Raw genomic sequence first — 19,961 nt, forward strand, 5'->3', positions numbered from 1 at the left:
TGAGGCACACCACTAGGCTTCCAGTCCGAGAAGCAACCTTCCACCATCACCCTCTGCTTCCTTCCATGAAGTCAATTTTCTATCCATTCATTTCTATCCATTCAGGTAACGCACCTTGGATCCAATGCGATCTAACCTTCCAGGGCAGTCTACCGTGCAGATCCTTTTTAATGCTTTGCTGAAGTCCATATATAAAACATCTATAGTTCTGCCCTCATCGACCTTTTTGGTCACGTCTTCAAAAACTCAAACAGAATTGTGAGACATGACCTCCCACGTACAAACCCATGCTGACTATCCCTAATCAGCCCTTGTCCGTCTAAATGCCTGTATATCCTATCCTTCAAAATATTCTCTAGTAGCTTTACTGTGCTTCTCGTGGTTCACCATTTCTCCAAGTTTTGTGTCACCTGTAAATTTGGAAGTGGCTCCCCATACATCCAAAAGCAAGCTGTTAGCATACAACCTTGAGGAAATTAATTGAATCACGGGCTGACTTTGCTAGTTTTTCACATGATGAGTTTTTCTGTCCACCATTTGTTCATATATTTTCTGAAAACCTATAAATCTCTCCAAAACGTTCTTCCGGTCATTTTCCATTCTCCGGATATTCATTTCCAGTGATTTATCATAATTTGAGAAGAACTTGACAAACAATTCACAAAACAGACATCAAGCAGTTCACAAAATCGAAATGAGGTGAGGAAGTCACAGCGAGAGATCGTAAAGTTGGTAGGGGTGAACCAACCTTCTCCATCAAAGCTTGTCAAGCAAGGGTCCAAAATAAGATCACTAACACCCAAGAGAACATGCAAATGTGAACGTAAAAGGAAGATGATCATAGAGATGGGGCTTTGCTAATTTGGGAAAGTGAGAAGGATCTGAGGAAGAGAAGCAATGCCCTGATGAAAGATTTGGAGGCAGGAGTTTCAATAAGCTCAAGCAATATGCCCCAATGCCTCATTGAAATTGGTCGTATTGCCAGAAGACATGTGGAAAAAAAAATCTAATTGTTGCGATGAAGGAACGATACCAGTAGGCCTTAAAATATAATGATTGTAAATGGGTGGACAGACAAAAGTAATTTCCTGGTTCAGGGCCAACATAGCCAACATATTCGGAAATCAGTCGCAGAGCGGGTGAGAAAATGACCTGAACAGATGATGTTCTGAGGATGTTTCAGCTACTATGGTGGTCTGTTGCACTCAGTTGATGGAATAATGAGATCACCGCAATATATTGTTGTATTACGGAGAAAAGCTGGAGATGGCAAAGACTTTTGCAGGTGGATCTGGGATATTGCAGCAAGATCTTGCACTGTGCTCTGCATCAAAGATGGTGACCCAATTTTTCCTAAAGAAGGGGATACATGTACTGGCCTGGTAACTCACCTAACCTGAATCAGATTGAGAAGTTGTGGTCAATTATCAAGGAGTGACTAAAAGAAAAGGACTGAGCCACGAGGCAGAAGCTCAACGAAGCCATAATCCAGCTGTGGTATCAAGATTAAAAAACCTCTGTAAATGTCAGAACCTTGTTGATTCCATGCCAAATCGTATCGAAGACTTGATAGGACTGTGGTGGACATATAATATACTATAGACATAATGATAATGAATAAAAGGTAGCCTTGTGACATGTATATTGACCTGTGATATCCGAGTTCCAGCTTCATTAAATTAATTTGTACAAGGATGTACATTAAGAAAACCATTGTTCATGTACTAATCACTAAGGAAATCCACTGTGCACTTGCCTCCAGCCTAAAAGGAACATCTTTCTGTTTTATTACAGTTATTTTCCCCTCCATGCATCCACATTCCCTTTTATTTCATGGTCTTCAATGTTGATGATGCCTAATCTGCAGGACCATACGACGTGCCTGTTAAAAGTATATATATGTCACAAACTGCATTTCTTTCATGAACCCTCTCTTACTTCATCAAAAAGCTTAATCAAGTTAGCTGGACATGGCATGCTTAAACAAACCAATTCAGCCTTTCTCTAATCAATCCACACTTGTGCATCTGACTGCTAATTCTGTTCTTTATTACTGTTTCTAAAACTTACCCCTGTTACACATGCCAGTCAGTAATTGATGGGTTTACCCCTACACTTACATTTTGAACAAGGCCGTAACATTTGCAATTTAGCAATCCTTAAGCACTACCCCTAAATCTGTAGATGTTTTGAAGATTATGGCCAGGGTCTTTGCAATTTTCTCCCTTGCTACCCCCACTATCCCAGCGGGATCAGATGATTTATCCACCAATTGCAACTGCCTTTTCTTGTACCTGTTTAGCTATTTTTTAGGTCAGAAATCAACCAATAAGGAACTCAATCTTCAAAATGGATATAGATAGATTAAACAACTAGAAAAAAAAAAGTTAAGTGGACCTTAATTTGGGGAAATTCACACTTCTTTTCATATTCTATAACAATTTGTCTATATTGGATCTCTCTCAGTGCACTCCCGTTCCCCATACCAGTTATTATGCTGTAACCCAATCTCACATGCCTATCAACTACAACCTAATTCTCCCTTCATCCATCTGGACTTGGCACAGTGGCAATTAAAACCACCAGACAGCGTCTTTTGCATGTGGGAATAAAACAAAACCCATGTGTAAGGGGGCTCATACTTCAATTGAAGGCAATTATGAGAAAACTGATTCCTGGTTATGGATGTTTTGTCAAAAGAGGAGAAGTTGGATCTACATTCAACTGAATTCAAAAGAATAAGTGATGATATAATTGAAATGAGCAAGATTCTGGGGGGATTTCACAAGGTGAATTATATGTTGTGAACAGTTGCAGTTTCACGTGGAGAATCTCAAATGATAGGACTAGATTACAAACGGCCAGTTATTCAAAGCAAAGATTTGATTTTTGTGGAGGTTAGTGAATATCTGGAATTCTCTATCCTAGAGTACCGCGGAGGCTAAATTATTCCAAGCATTTAACATTGAGGTAGTTGAATTTTTGAAAATCAAGGAATTGCAGGCTACAGGGGGGGGGGGGGGGGATATGGCACAGAAGAATAAATGAAGTCAGTGTCTATCAGCCATGATCTTATTGAGTGATTTGGCAGGCTTGATAGGTCACATGACCTAATCCTGTTTCTATATTTCTATATTCTTGTGTTCTTAAAAGTCTCCTTTATTTTGTCAATTGTCTTAAATCAGTCCTCTGTCTTCAGTCTTTTATCATTGAAAGCATTTCTATTTATTTACTTTATCTAGACCATTAATGATTTTGGACACTTCTATCATGTATTTTTTCAACCATCTCTACTTTTAGGAGAACAAATGCAGTCTAACCATTTAACTAATCTCCCTCACCCTCAGGACTATTTTGTTAAAGGTTTCTGCACAGACTCCACAGATTTCACATCCTTCCTGTTGTGCAGTGGGCGGTAAATCGTTTGAGCCCCACCCCTTAGATCAATAGCTTCAGTTTAATTTAAAATGTAGTGGGTTGACCTTTTCTGTCCTCTTTGCAGTTCAACATTTTTGCAGTTTGAAATCCCAGTTGAACAGCCTTGTGAGAATTTTATTTTGACATATTCCACCGGTGTTGATTCTGCTGCCAGTTGAAACTAGCAGAAAATTAAAACATATGTCCAAAATGAAAGGTATCTGCTTTCTTAAAAAAAATAGAGAACCGTGATAATGATTTGCTTTCTAATCCAATGTCACTCCTCTCTCTGCTTTAGTTTGTATTTGCTGATAGCATTAAATACTGCTTTGCTTAATCAGGATGCAGATGATCATCATGCATCTTGCTTATAGTTTCATACCATTTCCCACTATGCATTTTTACAGAATGGTTGACAATTACTTGACATGGGCCACTGGACCTTACATTTTATTAAATGATCAAGAAAATCTATGTACCCGTTTCTTCTCTCCAGAGATGCTGCCTGTCCTGCTGAATTACTCCAGCATTTTGTGACTACCAGTATCTGAATTATGTCAGATTAGGAAAAAGGGAGGTGCAATGAGGCCTAGTTGACCTTGTACATCAGTCACTGAAAGTAAGCATGCAGATACAGCAGGCAATGAAGAAAGCAAATGGCATGTTGAGGGGGTTTGAGTATAGGAGCAAGGAGGTCCTACTGCGTTGTATATGATGAGACCGCACTTGGAGTATTGTGTGCTGTTTTGGTCTCCTAGTTTGTGGAAGAACATTCTTGCTATTGAGGGAGTGCAGCATAGTTTCACCAGGTTAATTCCTGGGATGGCTGGACTGACATATAATGAAAGAATGGATCGACGGCTTATATTCACTGGAATTTAAAAGGATGAGACGGAATCTTATGGAAACATATAAAATTATTAAGGGATTGGACCGGCTAGATGCAGGAAAAATGTTCTCGAAATTGGGTGAGTCCAGAACCAGGGGTCACAGTTTAAGAATAAGGGTTAGGCCATTTAGGACTGAGATGAGGAAAAACCTTTTCACCTAGAGAGTTGTGAATCTGTGGAATTCTCTGCTACAGAAGGCAGTGGATGTCAATTCACTGGATGTATTCAAGAGAGTTAGATACAGATCTTAGGGATAACGGAATCAAGGAAAATGGGGAGAAAGCAGGAACGGGGTACTGATTCAGGATGATCAGCCATGATCATATTGAATGGCGGTGCTGGCTCGAAGGGCCGAATGACCTACTCCTGCACCTGTTTTCTATGTTTCATGATATACATGTAGTTTGCTGCCTATTTATTAAACAGTTGTAGGGTGGGGCAGTTGGTAGAGCTGCTGCCTCCCAATTCCAGCAATCTGTGTTCAATCCTGACTTTGGGAGCCATTTATGTGCAGTTGGAACATTCCCAGTTGACCATGTGGGTTTGATTGATTGATTGATTGATAGAACTTATTGCCACACAACCAGGGTCGGTGGAATTTTGGGTTGTCAGCAGCGGTACAATAATAAAGAACACACAACCACAATAAAAAAAATAACACAAACATCCACCACAGCATTCGTCACTGTGGTGGAAGGCACAGAACTTGGCCAGACCTCCTCCATTTTCCCCTGTAGTCGGGACCTCCACCCTCCGCAGCCATTGCTGCGGGCGTCCAGATGGTAAGGGACAAAGTCAAAGGCAAGGTAAGTTCAGTTTCCACACATTCCAAAAGATGTGCAGATTGGTAGATGCACTGGCCAAAAAGAGGTGATGGGAATGTGGGGATATTTGGTTACAGGGAACATTTATGAGAAAATCTGATTGTTCAGATGAACCCAATTTGCTTCATTTAATATGGTAAAGAAACATGTTCTGAAATAAAATTCCATTGTATGTAGATTAGTGCAGAAAATAATGTAACAGCATGGCATTTCAAAGCTTTAATCTACAGCTCAATTATAGAGTTACTGAGTAAAATTTCACACATATATACTTGAATGAAGTATGAATATGCTAATTAGATTTAGAGGTTATTTACACCTCTTCTCATACCATCTACAGACTAATGGCACTGCAGCATGGGTAAAAATCCACTGTATAATTTGTGTGCATCCACTTTATTGTAGGGCATTGGAAGTCCTAGATAATCAAACAAGCAAACTAAATATTTCATTCAAAAGAGAGACATTATTTTTTACTTAACTGTATACTTCTTAAAGTATTGTGTCTATAAATTACTCTTCTATTATAGTCATTGCATTTTAGAGATTTTTATATGTAATCTTTCTGAAAAGCATATCTTGATTTTCTTTTAGCTGCTACATCCTAAGTAAATCGATGTGCTCAATAGAATGCTTTGAAACCTTTGAAATTGCTGTGGCATCTTGAAGTAATTCATTATCGGGAGTAGATGTGCCAAATGCACATCAGATGGAATGAAATGACAACAAAGGGACTTCTATAATTTGTCTTAAGGCATTCTGTCTAAACAGCGCTTGCTTTTATTCTTTTTTTTTTTTTGCCCCTGTCCACAGATAAATAAAGAAAACCTAGTAAATGTACAATAACTGTGACTGATAAATCTTTAGCTTTTCTGTTTCAATTAGGGTCAAATGTATTATAGACAGTTATAGAGCGGAAATGTCATGTTAAAATATTCAAGTGTTTCTGAATTCTCTTTCGCCTTTCATTCTTCAAGCAACCTTTGTTGGTGCGGAAGCTTGAAGTATCTGACATGAAAAAATTACACAACATTTTACTCCTACCAGTGGGCTATACAGATACAAATGCTTGAATACCATAGATTTACATGTCATAGGGACATATAAACCTACGGCACAACAGCATCTATGCCAGCTAAAATTGAACTAGTTATTTCATCGCCACTTTTCAACAAAATTCTATCATGTAGCACAACATTTTTAATATAAATCGGTTGGATAAAAGAAACAGATTTCATTCAAAGTGTGACAGCGAAACATGATTGCGTACCTATCCTGGAATATTGTACGTGTATGGAGACCGTGAGGGTTTCACAATGAGGGTTACACTGCACTGATAAGCCTCAGGCACCACAGACTGAATATGATCTTTACAGGAGGTTTGAAGCTTCTCACAACATTATTTTGAAGAGGCATGACTTCATCTGGATTGCTACCAGGGAACCTAAAGAACCCATCTTCATCCTGATATCTATTTCTTTAGGTGTTACCTTCAGTGCTCCCATCTTCTCTGAAATCTTGTTGATCTCTGCATTACCTATTCTCTCCCTACCTTCACCAACCACATAACTTTCCTGGAACGCAAGTGGCAAATATTTTATCCACCCTTTCTAGGATCTTCACATCCTTCCTAAGGTATGGCCCCCAGCATTTCAGTTGCAGATGTGCACAATATGACTGCTTGCTCTTGTACCCTTTGTCTTCACATATAACCCAATCCTAAAATACCTTATAGTTTACTAAGAGACCTGTCAATATGTGTTACTACATTGGTCAAAGTTTAAAAAAAAATTAAGAACAGTCTTTCTTTAAGGCAGAGAATGCATGGAAGCATCATGATATTGCCCTTCCCTTTGTGTGTTTGTACAAACATATCCCAATCCGTGTGTGTGACCTCATGGGTCTCATGTATTGCTTCTGGAGCCCACATATAAAATAAATGCTGGCTCACCCTGTGTTGCAGTTAACATGCCTTTAGTGACAGGAATAGTTTCTAGGTTGCTACTCTTTAAACTTTAAATGAGCCTTCTAAAACAGTCAATTGGTGCTTTCTTTATCAGTGCTTCCAAAGTTCTTTTCTGTATAGTTAGATACCGGGTTTTCCATTACACTGTGTAAATTATAAATGATATGGGTCCAAAATAAATAAATTAGCCAATTTTAATGAAGGAAGTCACCAAACATCAACCGCATATTTTGCTTTAACCCCTGACTGACCAACTGTTTAATCACAATATATCTGAATTTATTGTTCTTGAGAAATGTAAAAATCACATGTCATTAACGCATTATTAACAGTGTTGTTCGAGCTGCTTGTTCTTTGCTCCACTTTCCAGCATCTACAGTTTCCATTAATACTGTGTTAGATATTGTTCAAAGTACTGTAACTTTCCTAATCCCTTCCCCATCTGATTCCTTCTGCCTATCATCCCTCTGCAATTTCTTCTTACTAATTTCCATCTATCACCATCAACCTCCGTTCCTAAAATCCCCCTGCCCCTCCCCCAACAATCCCCATTCCACCAAGGTTCCAACTACCAACCTCTATTTCACCCCTCCCTCTCACCTATTCATATTGGTTACCTTCGTTCTACAATTTCAGTCATGATCCAAAATGTAAACTACCCCTTTGCCTCGGCAAATGCTGCTTGACCCTTTGAGCTTCTCCAGCAATTTGTTTTTGCATTAAAGTTAAGTAAACAATTCTTTAAATTAAACCAATGAAAAACGGAATCATTTCATTTTCTGTAATGGAAACAAGTAGGATAATTTCTGTATTGCAGGATTAGTCACAACACAAGACCATCTAAATTCAGTACTGATGGTTGGGGGCAACTATTGCCTTGCTGATGTTTTGAATAAAATGCAAAGCTTCTAAGTATTCCTCACACTGAAACTTTTGCATCTTGTTTGAATTACAATAAAATCATTTGACCATATAGGAACAGATTAAGAAACAATGCCCCAGAATTCTCTTCAACACTGAAAAGGTCCACTAAGTAAATCCTCATAAGATACTGTTACTTTTAAAAAAAAAGCATGGATTAAGCCAACAGGAAAATACATCTTAAACAAACAATGGGCTAAACCAATACTCTGCTTAAATATTTACTTCACTTGACCGAACATATTGCATCATGAAATGGCAAAGGAAAGAGAAAAACTAGAAGCTATTGAACATGTTGATGTGATTGAGATCAAAAGGTTAATACAGATATTGAGTATTCTGAGCAACAATCTCTTTTAACTGCAAACATAATTAAAAGGCATCTCTATGACACACGTATGGTTTAATCAAGCAACTGCATTTCCAGTGTTAATGTCCCTGCAGAAAACTATTAAAATAAATTGTGTTTCAGAAGAATGATAAAATCTAGGACAAATCATCATTGGTTAATACATTTTAGCACCAAATAATTTAATAATGATAGTTTTCAAGAGTTTTATTTTACCATCCTAAAATTGGCTTAATTCTATCTGCTTTTCTCTTTACCTCTCTTAATGACTGAGACAATTTCTTTCCTGACATCTAAATATTCCAATTTGTCATTAGGTTTTCTCATTATGGTAGATTAATGGATTGAAGTTCTGGATCAGTACAGCAAACACTCTTCTTTAAAATAAAAAAAACATTACAGCTAATTCACAATTATTCAAAGTAATGGAAAGGAGTGTCACCAAGAATAATTCAAAAATATTGATAAAGCGAAATATTTTATACCTCATTGAAAGTCATCAAATGTATTGCAAAATCTATCTTCTTTCTCTATATTACTAAAACTCCCATCTTGTTTGTTTGTCCGTTTGTTCGCCTGGCTTGTATTGCGCAAAAACGGTACACGATAGCGCTACAATTTTTGGCCCACCTTACTCACCATTGTCCTGTGATGTAAATTAAACAAGTTTTGTTCCGATTGATGGTATATTTTACACGTTATTGACGTTTAAAACTTTTTTAAAAAGTGTCCCCACTTTACTTGACAGGCGTCACAAAGGACACCCCACAGGTTCTCATCGCGGCCTATGCACCATTTCAGACCTTTTTTTCCCCCGTCACAACGGCGACCCGACGGTTCCACGGGCAGGTTTCCTTCCATTTTAATTTCTGCACCCCACCCCCGGGGACCGGGGGGCAGGAACAGGCTGCGCCAGGTGCCCTCGGTCTCTCCCTCCCTTCCTCCAGCTCTAATGCTCATCCCTCTTCTCCCCCAATCCCCCCCAACAGCACCCGCCTCAAGCCCTCCCCCGGCTCCAGGACGCTCGTCGTTCCCCCCCCCCCCCCAAGTACAACTTCATCGCTGCTCTGATGGAGAAAACGGAGCCGGCAGTGGTTTACATCGAGATCCTGGGGAGGTGAGGAGGGAGGCTGAGGGGATTGAGGAAGAGGAGGTGGTAGGGAGGGAGAGGGGAGGGGAAAGTGGGGGAGGTGAGGAGGGAGAGTGGGGGAGGAGGAGGGATAGAGGGTTATGGAGGGAGGGAGGGAGTGACTGAGGGTAGGGGAAAGGAGAGGAAGGGAGAGGTGAGGGAGGGAGTGGGTGAGGGAAGGAAGACAGGAGAAAGAAGAGGGAGGGTGAAGAGGAGGGGGGGTGAGTCCTGGGGATGGGGGGGAATGGAGGAGGATAAGGGTAGGAAGAGGGATGGTGAGGCGTAGTTGGTGGATGGTTGCCGTGATGGTGAGGTGCAGTTGGGGGAGGGTTGCCGTGACTCACGTCACAACGGGGATCTCTGGCATTACAACGGGAACCCCTCAGCTGCGCCTGCGCAGTTGGGGGCTATGGGTGAGTGCTGGAATATTGCGTTGGGGGAATGGGACCCAACAGGTCCCACTTGGTCTATATGTTGTTAAAAGTACTCAGCATGTTTCTGTTTAAAATGTGTTTTAGTGGTATATGTTTCCAATATCACAAGCAAACCACGTTTCTCAATATTTAAAATCATTCATTTTCATTTGCAGACAGATTTACTGGACAGCGCTGCACATCAAAATTAATGCATCGTTGTATTTTAATGTATGACAGTAATTAATGTGCCATTACTGTTCTAACTGCAGTTTATTCTTACAGGAGTGAATATACTCCTATTGTATTCTGTGGAAGCAGGCTTCAAAGCCTGGAAGCATAGGCTTTTTAAACTGACATAACTGTCTTTTGAAAAGGATGTTACAGTGGCATAGCGGTAGAGTTGCTGCCATATAGGGCCAGAGACCCGGCTTCGATTCTGACTATGAGAAGTCTGTACGTTCAGCCTGTGACCGCGTGGATTTTCCCCAGGTGCTCTGGTTTTCTCCCACATTCCAAAGACATACAGGTTTGTTCATTAATTTACATCCCTAGTGTGTAGGTCTAGAACTAGTGTACGGGTGATCGCTGTTCGGCGTGGATTCAGTGTGCTAAAGGGCCTATTTCCATCTTGTATCTCTAAACTAAGATTATGCCCGCATAGCAGTAAATCAACTGCTTGTTAATCAAAGCTCCACTGTATAATATGCTCACAAGTATAAAAACATTTTACATCCAACTAATTACATCTATATTGTAGTCACTGTTGTGGCACAGACAGGAAGTAACAACTAATCTTAATTTATGTAAATCTGACCAACAGAGTGCTGTAGTCTAATCTGGCAATGATTAGGTACAAGATGATTTCAGCTTTGTCATGATATTTAAATACATGATAGTCTAATGAGGCCCATCAAAATCATGCTAGAGAGAAGTTTACAAACAAATCCAGATGATCAACATATTTATGGAGAATGTATTGCAGGTGAATCGGTGGCGGGCGTGGTGGTAATGTTGAGCAGCCTGGTCCCAAATTATTATTGTGGGGTGGTCAATGGAGTATTCCTACACTATGCTGCTCGAACATAAAATGTTAGGATCCCATGTGATTCCCAAACTATCTCCTCCCATATAATGAGGGTTCTTCTGCTTGAAACAAAAATACCAAAATTCCAAACTACAAAAGTGTTGGCAAACTTGTAGACTAATCTACCAGCCTCAAATAATACCAAATTCAATAGGTTAAATTTTACGTTCTCACAGCAAAAAATAATGGTGATTAGATAATAAATGTTCAGCAAGACACCAGAACATCTTTAATAAGCAACTCTATAGCTGAAAGTCGTATTCGTAAGAAATTACAACACAGCAGACACAAGAGACCACAGATGCTGGAATCTGGATCGTAACAAAAATTGATGGAGGAACTCAGCCGATCGAGTAGCATCCATTGAGAGAAATAAATTGTTGATATTTTGGTCCGAGACCCTACATCAGGAATGATATTCCAGCATTGTTCAGTACTGAATTATGTCAACTTACGGTAACTCTAACTCTCAACAGTCTAAATCAAAGATCAAAGGAACCAAACTATCACTGCAGGGTACATCATGTGAGTTCCCTTGTTTACTGAGGGATATTTACATACATATGGCCAGTGATTCTTCCATAGAGATTGCTCCATACAGTGTTTACTATTTTGCAAAATCTTTCTGTGGCTGCCCTAACACTCCAAGGTGTCTCAGAGCAGCTGACTGATATAAGTACACCACGATTATGCTAAGCATTGAAATATATTGGTTAGGCTGTACTTGAACTGTGTGCAAGCCCAGTTTCATATTTTAAGAAAACTTTCATCACAAAAAAGACTGAGCAAAGCAAACTGTTTCAATAAACTATTAGAACAATTTCAAAAATATTGATTGATAGTTTGAAACTGAACTACAACAACCGGTGAAATGTGGACTTCACATGAATAACATTGCAAACACCCTCTCAGAAGATAAAGAAACAAAATATAGGAAAAGTGATAGTCCAGCAAAGTACATTTAGTTAAAAATCAACACTTACGGACACAAAAATCTTCACTTTCATAGTATCCAGGGCAGCATTGTGATCTCCTTCTATACATTGTTCTTAGACCTCTACGATAAGCTGTTTTGTAGCTTATTCTGGAGAAAATATTAAATTTCTGTGATTTTTGGTATCTAAAGATTTGCGCAAATCACACTTACAATTAATTTATGTAATTAGCAACTAGAAAGTTCACAAATTTTCAATGATATGCAAATCAACACAACAATCTTACCACACATATTTAACATCCATTTATTTATATATCTAATAGAAACATATTGGCATTAAAATAGTTAAGATAATTAATAATGCACCTGTAGGCAAAATAATCTTGAAGTATCAAATCTACATGCTGAAGTTATTACAGAAATGAGTCAATTTCTAACACAAGGATAAGGTGCAGGGGTGGCCTGACCATCGTTTTAGTCCCCTGTAACATTCCAAAATGTTACAGGTGCCAAGAGTCCAAATGGTAAAGAATTAGATTACACAGACCAAAACTCCTTTAGGTTCTCAAATTATAGGGCCCTGACGGAGAAAACACTTTTGAGTTCTATGATGCCATTAAACTGTTAATATCATATTGTACTTTTCCTCACAGAGGTTTACTGGGAGACAAGTTAATAAAAAAATAATAATTAAGTAACATATTTTGTTTTGCGATGTGTATACGAGTGTATTTGCATATACGGCATATTATTTTTTGAAACCGTTAATGATTATAATGCAGCAATTGGCCCAGAGTTTGGGATAGCTTTTAAAAATAACAATTATCTTCAAACTTTAAAGTAAATTTATCATGAGAATATAAGACATAGCAGAATTAGGCCATTTGGCCCATCGAATCTGCTCCACCATTTGATAAAATATGTATGTATGTGTATATATCTATTTTTCCCTCTCAACCCAATTCTCCTTCCTTCTCCCCATAACCATTGATGACTTTACTAATCAAGAACCTATCAATCTCGGTTTAAAAAATACTCAATGACCTGACCTCTATTGCCATCTGTGGCAATAAATTCCACAGATTCGCCACCATCTGGCTAAAGAAGTGCCTCCTCATCTCCATTCTAAACATACATCCTTTTATTCTGAGGCGGTGCCATCAGCTCCTGAACTCTCCCAGTCCTGGAAATATCCTCTCCACATCCACTCTATCGAGTCCTTTCATTATTCGGTAGATTTCAATGAGATCCCCATCATCCATCTAAGCTCCAACGGCTACAAGCCCAGTGCCATTGCATGCTCCTCGTACATTAAAACAATCATCCCCATGAACACTTTTGTAAACCTCCTCTGGACCTTTCCAATGTCAGCACATCCTGCCTCAGATATGGAGCAATATTCACAATATGTGAAATGTGGCCTGACCAACATCATGGAAAGCCTCAGCATTACATCCTTGCTTTTATTCTATTATCTTTTTATCCTAGTCCTCTTGAAATGAATGCTAACATTGCGTTTGCCTTCCTTATCATCAACTCGACCTGAAAATTGTTGTTTTGGGAATTCTGCACCAGCACTTCCAAAACCATTTGCACCTCCAATATCTGAATCCTCTCATCATTTAGAAAATAATTTACGCTTTTGTTCCTTGTACCAAAGTGCAGGACCATACATTTTGCTGCCCAGTATTCCATTTGCCACTTCTTTGTCCACTCTCCCGATATCTCCAAGCCCTTCTGCAGACTCTCTGCTTCCTCGGTACTACCTGCCCTCCACCTATCTTTGTATCATCCATGGGGTCATAGATGATATTAGGACATTCTTCTCCTTATTTATAACAATTACCTAAACCAATTGATGATATTATTACCTGGGCCATTCTCATGTATCCACTATTTTTTTTTAATTATATGCCATGGTGTGCTATTTAAATATGTTTTATGTCAACAACGGACACCAAGGTAGCTGTGAATAACAAGAAATGAACAGGTAAACAATGAAATACCCACTGAAATATTATTTTTTGCTCTATATAATGAATGTTTACCCATTTCATACCAACCTGTGTCTGGTGCATTTAAACCAATTAAGAATATCCGTGCATCTAGTATAGTAGACCTGGTCAAATGGATGGGCATACGATTCCTGAACTGTGACAGCATAACTGAAAAAAAGCACAATAAATAATTTTAATGATCTTGAGCTGATAATGAGAACAGACATCAATATATATCATCATATACTTATTAAAAGTCTGAACTTGTACGTGTGTGTGTATATGTGTGTGTATATGTGGTCGTCTTTACATCTTCGCAAAAGCACTACGTGGTAACGATCACATTTTTACATGTTCTGATTGACATTTTTCCCCTCGAGGCCGAGAGCACCTCCACTGAACATTTTATGCTTTATTTCTCGACTTATTACTGATTAAAAGTCAGAAGTTTAAAAGCATCAAAAGACTTTGAATTTAAAAGGACCAGCTTTCACTGATGATGTCACAATGGCTCGGCTAGCAGTGATCAGCTTCTCTGAAGATTTAGACAATAGGCAATAGGTGCATGAGTAGGCCATTCGGCCCTTCGAGCCAGCACCGCCATTCAATGTGATCATGGCTGATCATCCCTAATCAGTATCCCATTCCTACCTACTCCCCATATCCCCTGACTCCGCTATCTTTAAGAGCCCTATCTAGCTCTCTTGAAAGTATCCAGACAACCGACAGAGAATTCCACACTCACTTTTTCACAACTCTCTGTGTGAAAAGGCCTTTCCTCATCTCAGTTCTAAATGGCTTACCCCTTATTCTTGAACAGTGGCCCCTGGTTCTGGTCTCCCCCAACATCGGGAACATTGTTTCCTGCCTCTAGCGTGTCCAAACCCTTAATAAACTTATATGTTTCAATCAGATCCCCTCTCATCCTTCTAAACTCCAGAGCATACAAGCCCAGCAGCTCCACTCACTCAGCATATGACAGTCCCGCATTCCCGGGAATTAACCTTGTAAACCTATGCTGCACTCCCTCAATAGCAATAAAGTCATTCCTCAAATTAGGGGACCAAAACTGCACACAATACTCCAGGTGTGGTCTCACTAGGGCCCTATACAACTGCAGAATTACCTCTTTGCTCCTATACTCAACTCCACTTGTTACGAAGGCCAACATGCCATTCGCTTTCTCCACTGCCTGTATTTACCTATATCATCCTATATTTCACGTTATTCGCAATTAAAGCTTTAAAAATGCCAACTTTCACAAGATTTTTACTGTTAAAATCATTCCTGCCAGCTTCCAACGCACTACGATCCAATGTTGCGACACAGGAACACTATAAACGTTTTACCTCACAGGAGGGGGAGGGCGAATTGCTATTGCAACATGCAGGGCAAGTGCAATTGGGGGCTATGGGTAGGGAACGGGTGCGTTGGGGGAGCAGACCCAACCGGATCTGCACTTGATCTGGTGTATATGTATATGTATGTATGTGTATGTATGTATGTGTATATATATATATTATATACATATATATGTGTGTGTGTGTGTGTGTGTACATATACATATACACACACACATATATATAAAATACACATATATACACATATATATGTGTTTTGTGTGTGTGTGTGTGTGTGTATATATATATATATATATATATATATATATATATCTCTCTCTACAATATATATATATATATCTACAAGGCCGGTTACTAATCTTATTAATATTAATAGCAATATTATTATTTCTGTCACTTTCAACAAAAAAGCATGGCTTTATAAAAGGTTATGTAAGTAATTTTGAAATTCATTGAAATCGTAACGTAGTTCAGCTGTAAGTCAAAAAGTTGTTGCAATTACACAATCATAGAAATTGAATAAATTATAGCCATGTGATTGAAGGGCTCGTTTAGACACTTATCAAGAGATGTCAGCAACTCTGCTTCCATCACTGTCTTAGGCCGTGTATTCCAGGTACACCATTCTCTGGGTGAGAAAGGTCCTCCTCAGATCTCCACTAAAAACCTCTTACCCCTTACCCTATATCTATGTCTTGTAGTTTTATTGACCTCTGATGTGGAGAAAGGTTTCCTGCATCCTATTGATACCCCTCACCATTTTATGTATCTCAAACATATTCCTCATTTGCTCTGCGAAAAATACATTGCTTCTCCAGCCGCTCCTCATAACTGAATTATGCCTTCCCAGTCAACATCCTGACGAATCTTCTGTGAACCATCTCCAGTACTATCAAATCTTTTCTATACTGTGGTGACCAGAGCTGCAGGCAGTATTCCAGCCCCAGCAATCTTCTCACTTACTCCCTATAGCAGTATGGCATAAATCCCATCTGGCTGTGGAGATTGATCTGCCTTTAAGCTTGCTGAGATATTGAGCAAATTTCCCTTTATTTCAGGAGACCTTCAATAGACTTTCACCTACCCCTTTACTGATTTTGTCAACACAAATAGACCCAAAATGATGGAGTAACTCAGTGGGTCAGGCAGGATCGCTGGAGAAAAAGGATGGGTGATGTTTTGGGTCGGGTCCCGTCTTCAGGCAAGGTCTGTTCTTTTTGTGAATACTGATGAAAAGTATTTATTTAGGACCTTACTTATACCTCTGGTTCCGAGTCCTTCTTGTCCCTAATGTGCTAAACTCTTCTCCTTGTTATTTCTTTTTGTCTGTAATATACATAAAATGTCTTTTGTTTTATTTTAATCCTGTCCACTAGTGATAATTCTAGTTGTCATCATAATTTCCTTTTTAAGCACAACTCTACACTTTCGATGCTCTTGACGGGCCTGCCCTGTCTTTAGTACTCAATACCTCCCATATGCTTCCTTTGCAGGTTTCCCCACATTAGTGCATAAAATGATGAAAACGAGTCTTCCCTTGGCAATATCTTCTTTCTGCAACTATACGATGAAGTAGTGTTCGAAAAAGTTGTATGCCATGTTTTGTGGGATCTGAGAAGCTTCCGTTACTAACTCATTTCTCAGTGCCAGACCCTACCAGCTAATGGTATAAATAGCTCCACCAAAATTAACTGCAGGAAGCTGAGTAGACTTCATCTATTGCTCAAAGGCATTGGAGCTGAAGCACCACTACCTAAGAACACTGCGATACTACTAGAAAGACCCGTGTGCGAGCACCCCGGCGCAAAATCGCCATCAGATCCTTTACTCTGACAGAGTTGATGATTCATTAAAGCATGTGATGGATGTTTATGTAAAAAATTATGTTGTGTCTATCTACAATGTATGGCTGCAGAAACGGCATTTCATTTGGACCTCCAGGGGTCCAAATGACAATTAAATAGACTATTGACTATTGACTAGTGTTCGAAATAGTTGTATGCCATGTTTTGTGGAATCTGAGAAGCTTCCGTTTCTAACTAATTTCTCAGTGCCAGACCCTACCAGCTAATGGTATAAATAGCTCCACCAAAATTAACTGCAGGAAGCTGAGTAGACCATCTATCTCAAAGGCATTCTGAACTACCTAAGAAATATACTACTAGAAAGAGTGTAGACCAGCAAAATCAGATCCTTTAATCTGACAGAGTTGATGATTCATTAAACAAAGTTATACAAAGTCTATCACTATCTTGGTGAAAAATCATGTTTCCATTCTACTTTTTAAGAACGATGGCTGAGATCAGGAATCATGATTGCAAAGCTTGCCATTTTCATTTGGGGCATTCTACTGTCTACTTCTACAAGTCATTTGATTCCTATCATGAAATTCCAAGAAAAGACACAAAATGCTGGAATAACTCAGCGAGTCCTACTGCATTCCTGGACCACGTGGATTAGTGACGTTTTGGGTTGGCTCGGCACCCTTCTTTAGACCCAAATCTTCAGATGAAATTCCAATTTTGTTATATTGTAGATGCTATTATATATGCACATTAAATTAAACGTTTCTTTGAGAGAATCAGACACATTGTTGGTAACTGCTTAATAATCAACATTTAATCCCAAAGGGCAATAAAGGCTACTCACTGCAGGCTTCCACTGCAATGTGATTTATTAACGTGTACTTGACAAAGTCATCATGTGAAATACAGCAAATCAATACAAGTATTTAATCTAGCTTTTCTCTTGATTAGAATGTTGCACTCATACCAATTTGCCCAATCAATAGTTTGAGGTGTGCTTTTTGGTTTGCAAATGCTTTATTTAAAAAAAAGTAGGAAGGTTTGGCCACTTGATTAACCTCAATCATTCTATTAATGAATTTGTTGTTACTTTAACAAGCTTGTTTTAAATGACCTCGGCTTTGTTTTAAATTCTAATGGTATGTACTTCATGCTCTGCATTTTATTATATCCAGTCTTTTGCTTTTTTCCCTTTGGTTTTTCCATGTAACTGTTTTAACCACACTCACATTTTGTTTGATGGTAAAAATCCAGCTACATAAGCAAAACTGAATTCTGTCTTAATACTTTTTTTAACCTAATATAATCATATTGTGTAACAAGAAATTGTACTAACATCAGGTAAAATATTGCTTCCATTTATTGAAAGTTTTTCATCTTTCACGATAGAAAATTGAATTTATCATCTTAATAGTAGATTATTATTTTTAATTTTATAAAAACCAAGCTCCAAATTATTATTGTTCATTATGTTCAATGTACATTTGCCTCTTAATGTGGTACATATTTTCTTGTTGCACAACAATCTTCTTTTATATATGATTTTATTTAAACACAGTTTAAGTACAGATATATTTATCAATCCTATAACTTTATTTCATTTTTACAATAGTTATCCTTTAAGTTGATTTAAGTAATACACCTGCTCATCCATCAAAAAAACATAATTTATGAATTATACTGATATTAAGTTTAATTTATTTAGGAACCTCATAGAATTACAAAGAATACAGAAGAAATTATTGCAGCCCTTGCTGATGAGCATGATAAGGCAACAAAATTAAAATAAAGTTACTATAAACACAAGAAAAAATTAAAAGGATACAGCATTATGCCTATTGCCAAATCTCCTCAATTTCATGACTAAAAACTTAACATTGCACATAAAATTCATGAAGGAATAAACAAAAACAGATTGCATTTACCTTTCCCAGTGGCTGCACACATTAGGATCATCGGGATTTAGACACAATACCACTCTTTCAAGGTAACAAATTAACAACGCCCATTGGCACCAACGCGAGGCAGCACAAACCATTCTCCCAAATCTAAAGAAAACAAAAAACTGATTAAAAATTCAGTGCTTGTAATGCTAAATTTTAGCACACATGCAAGTTCATGTTTTATCAAAACAATTTCCATCATTACATGATATTTACATATTTTGCACATATTGTCATATGCATCGGATATGAACAGGAACAGGAACAATGAATTCGTACTTACAGTAGTTTTACTGGCAAATTAGATGCAACAATAAACTTTCAGTAATTTTTGGTAAACTCGGCCATGATAGTGAAAAAACCCAAAGTATGTAGAGCAACCAAAGTAGTTCAAGAACCACATGTTTGATGGAAAAAAAACATGTGCTTGAACCTGAAAAGTAATGATTCTCCGGCTCCTGTACTATGCTCCCAGTGGAAACAGCAAGAAGAGAGCATGGCAAGTTGGTATTGTCTTTGATGATATTCGCTGCCTTCTTGAGGCAGCACTTCCTATAGATGCCTTTAACAGTAGTGAGTTCAATATCCGTGACAGATGGTGTAATGTGCACCACTGTTTCTTGAACATTTGAATGTCTGAACCAGCCTGTAATGCAAATCACTTTGCATGATCTGTACTGAAGAGAGGATACGGTGGAGAGGATATGGTGGAAAGTGTAGAAGTTCAATAGAGTATTCAGCGACATATCAAATCTCCCCAAACTCTTGCATAAGTAGAGGTGTTTGTGAGATTTATTTGTGATCAATGCGTAGGGCCCAGAATATATCAAAGATATGTCTGTCTAGGAACTTGAAGCTTTTGGCCCTATCCACCACCATCCAACCAAAAAGGCCAGGTGCATAGTTCCTTGACTTTCCCTTC

The 19,961-nt window shown here is 38.5% G+C and overlaps 1 protein-coding gene across 1 annotated transcript in view; it reads right to left on the minus strand.

The window, feature by feature from the left end:
* The window catches only part of megf11 (multiple EGF-like-domains 11), a 177,504-nt gene extending 158,261 nt beyond the window's left edge, over nt 1-19,243 (minus strand). Inside the window, exons 1-3 of the mRNA XM_055661343.1 lie at nt 19,022-19,243; nt 13,997-14,098; nt 11,980-12,080 (exon numbers count right to left, since the gene is read on the minus strand). Of these exons, the coding sequence (XP_055517318.1) occupies nt 11,980-12,080; nt 13,997-14,098; nt 19,022-19,134 (316 nt within the window). The 5' untranslated portion in view covers nt 19,135-19,243. The remainder of the gene's footprint in view (nt 1-11,979; nt 12,081-13,996; nt 14,099-19,021) is intronic.
* Between the last annotated feature and the right edge of the window lie 718 nt (nt 19,244-19,961).

The sequence above is a fragment of the Leucoraja erinacea genome, chromosome 33 (assembly GCF_028641065.1).
Source record: "Leucoraja erinacea ecotype New England chromosome 33, Leri_hhj_1, whole genome shotgun sequence".
NCBI lineage: Eukaryota > Metazoa > Chordata > Chondrichthyes > Rajiformes > Rajidae > Leucoraja > Leucoraja erinaceus.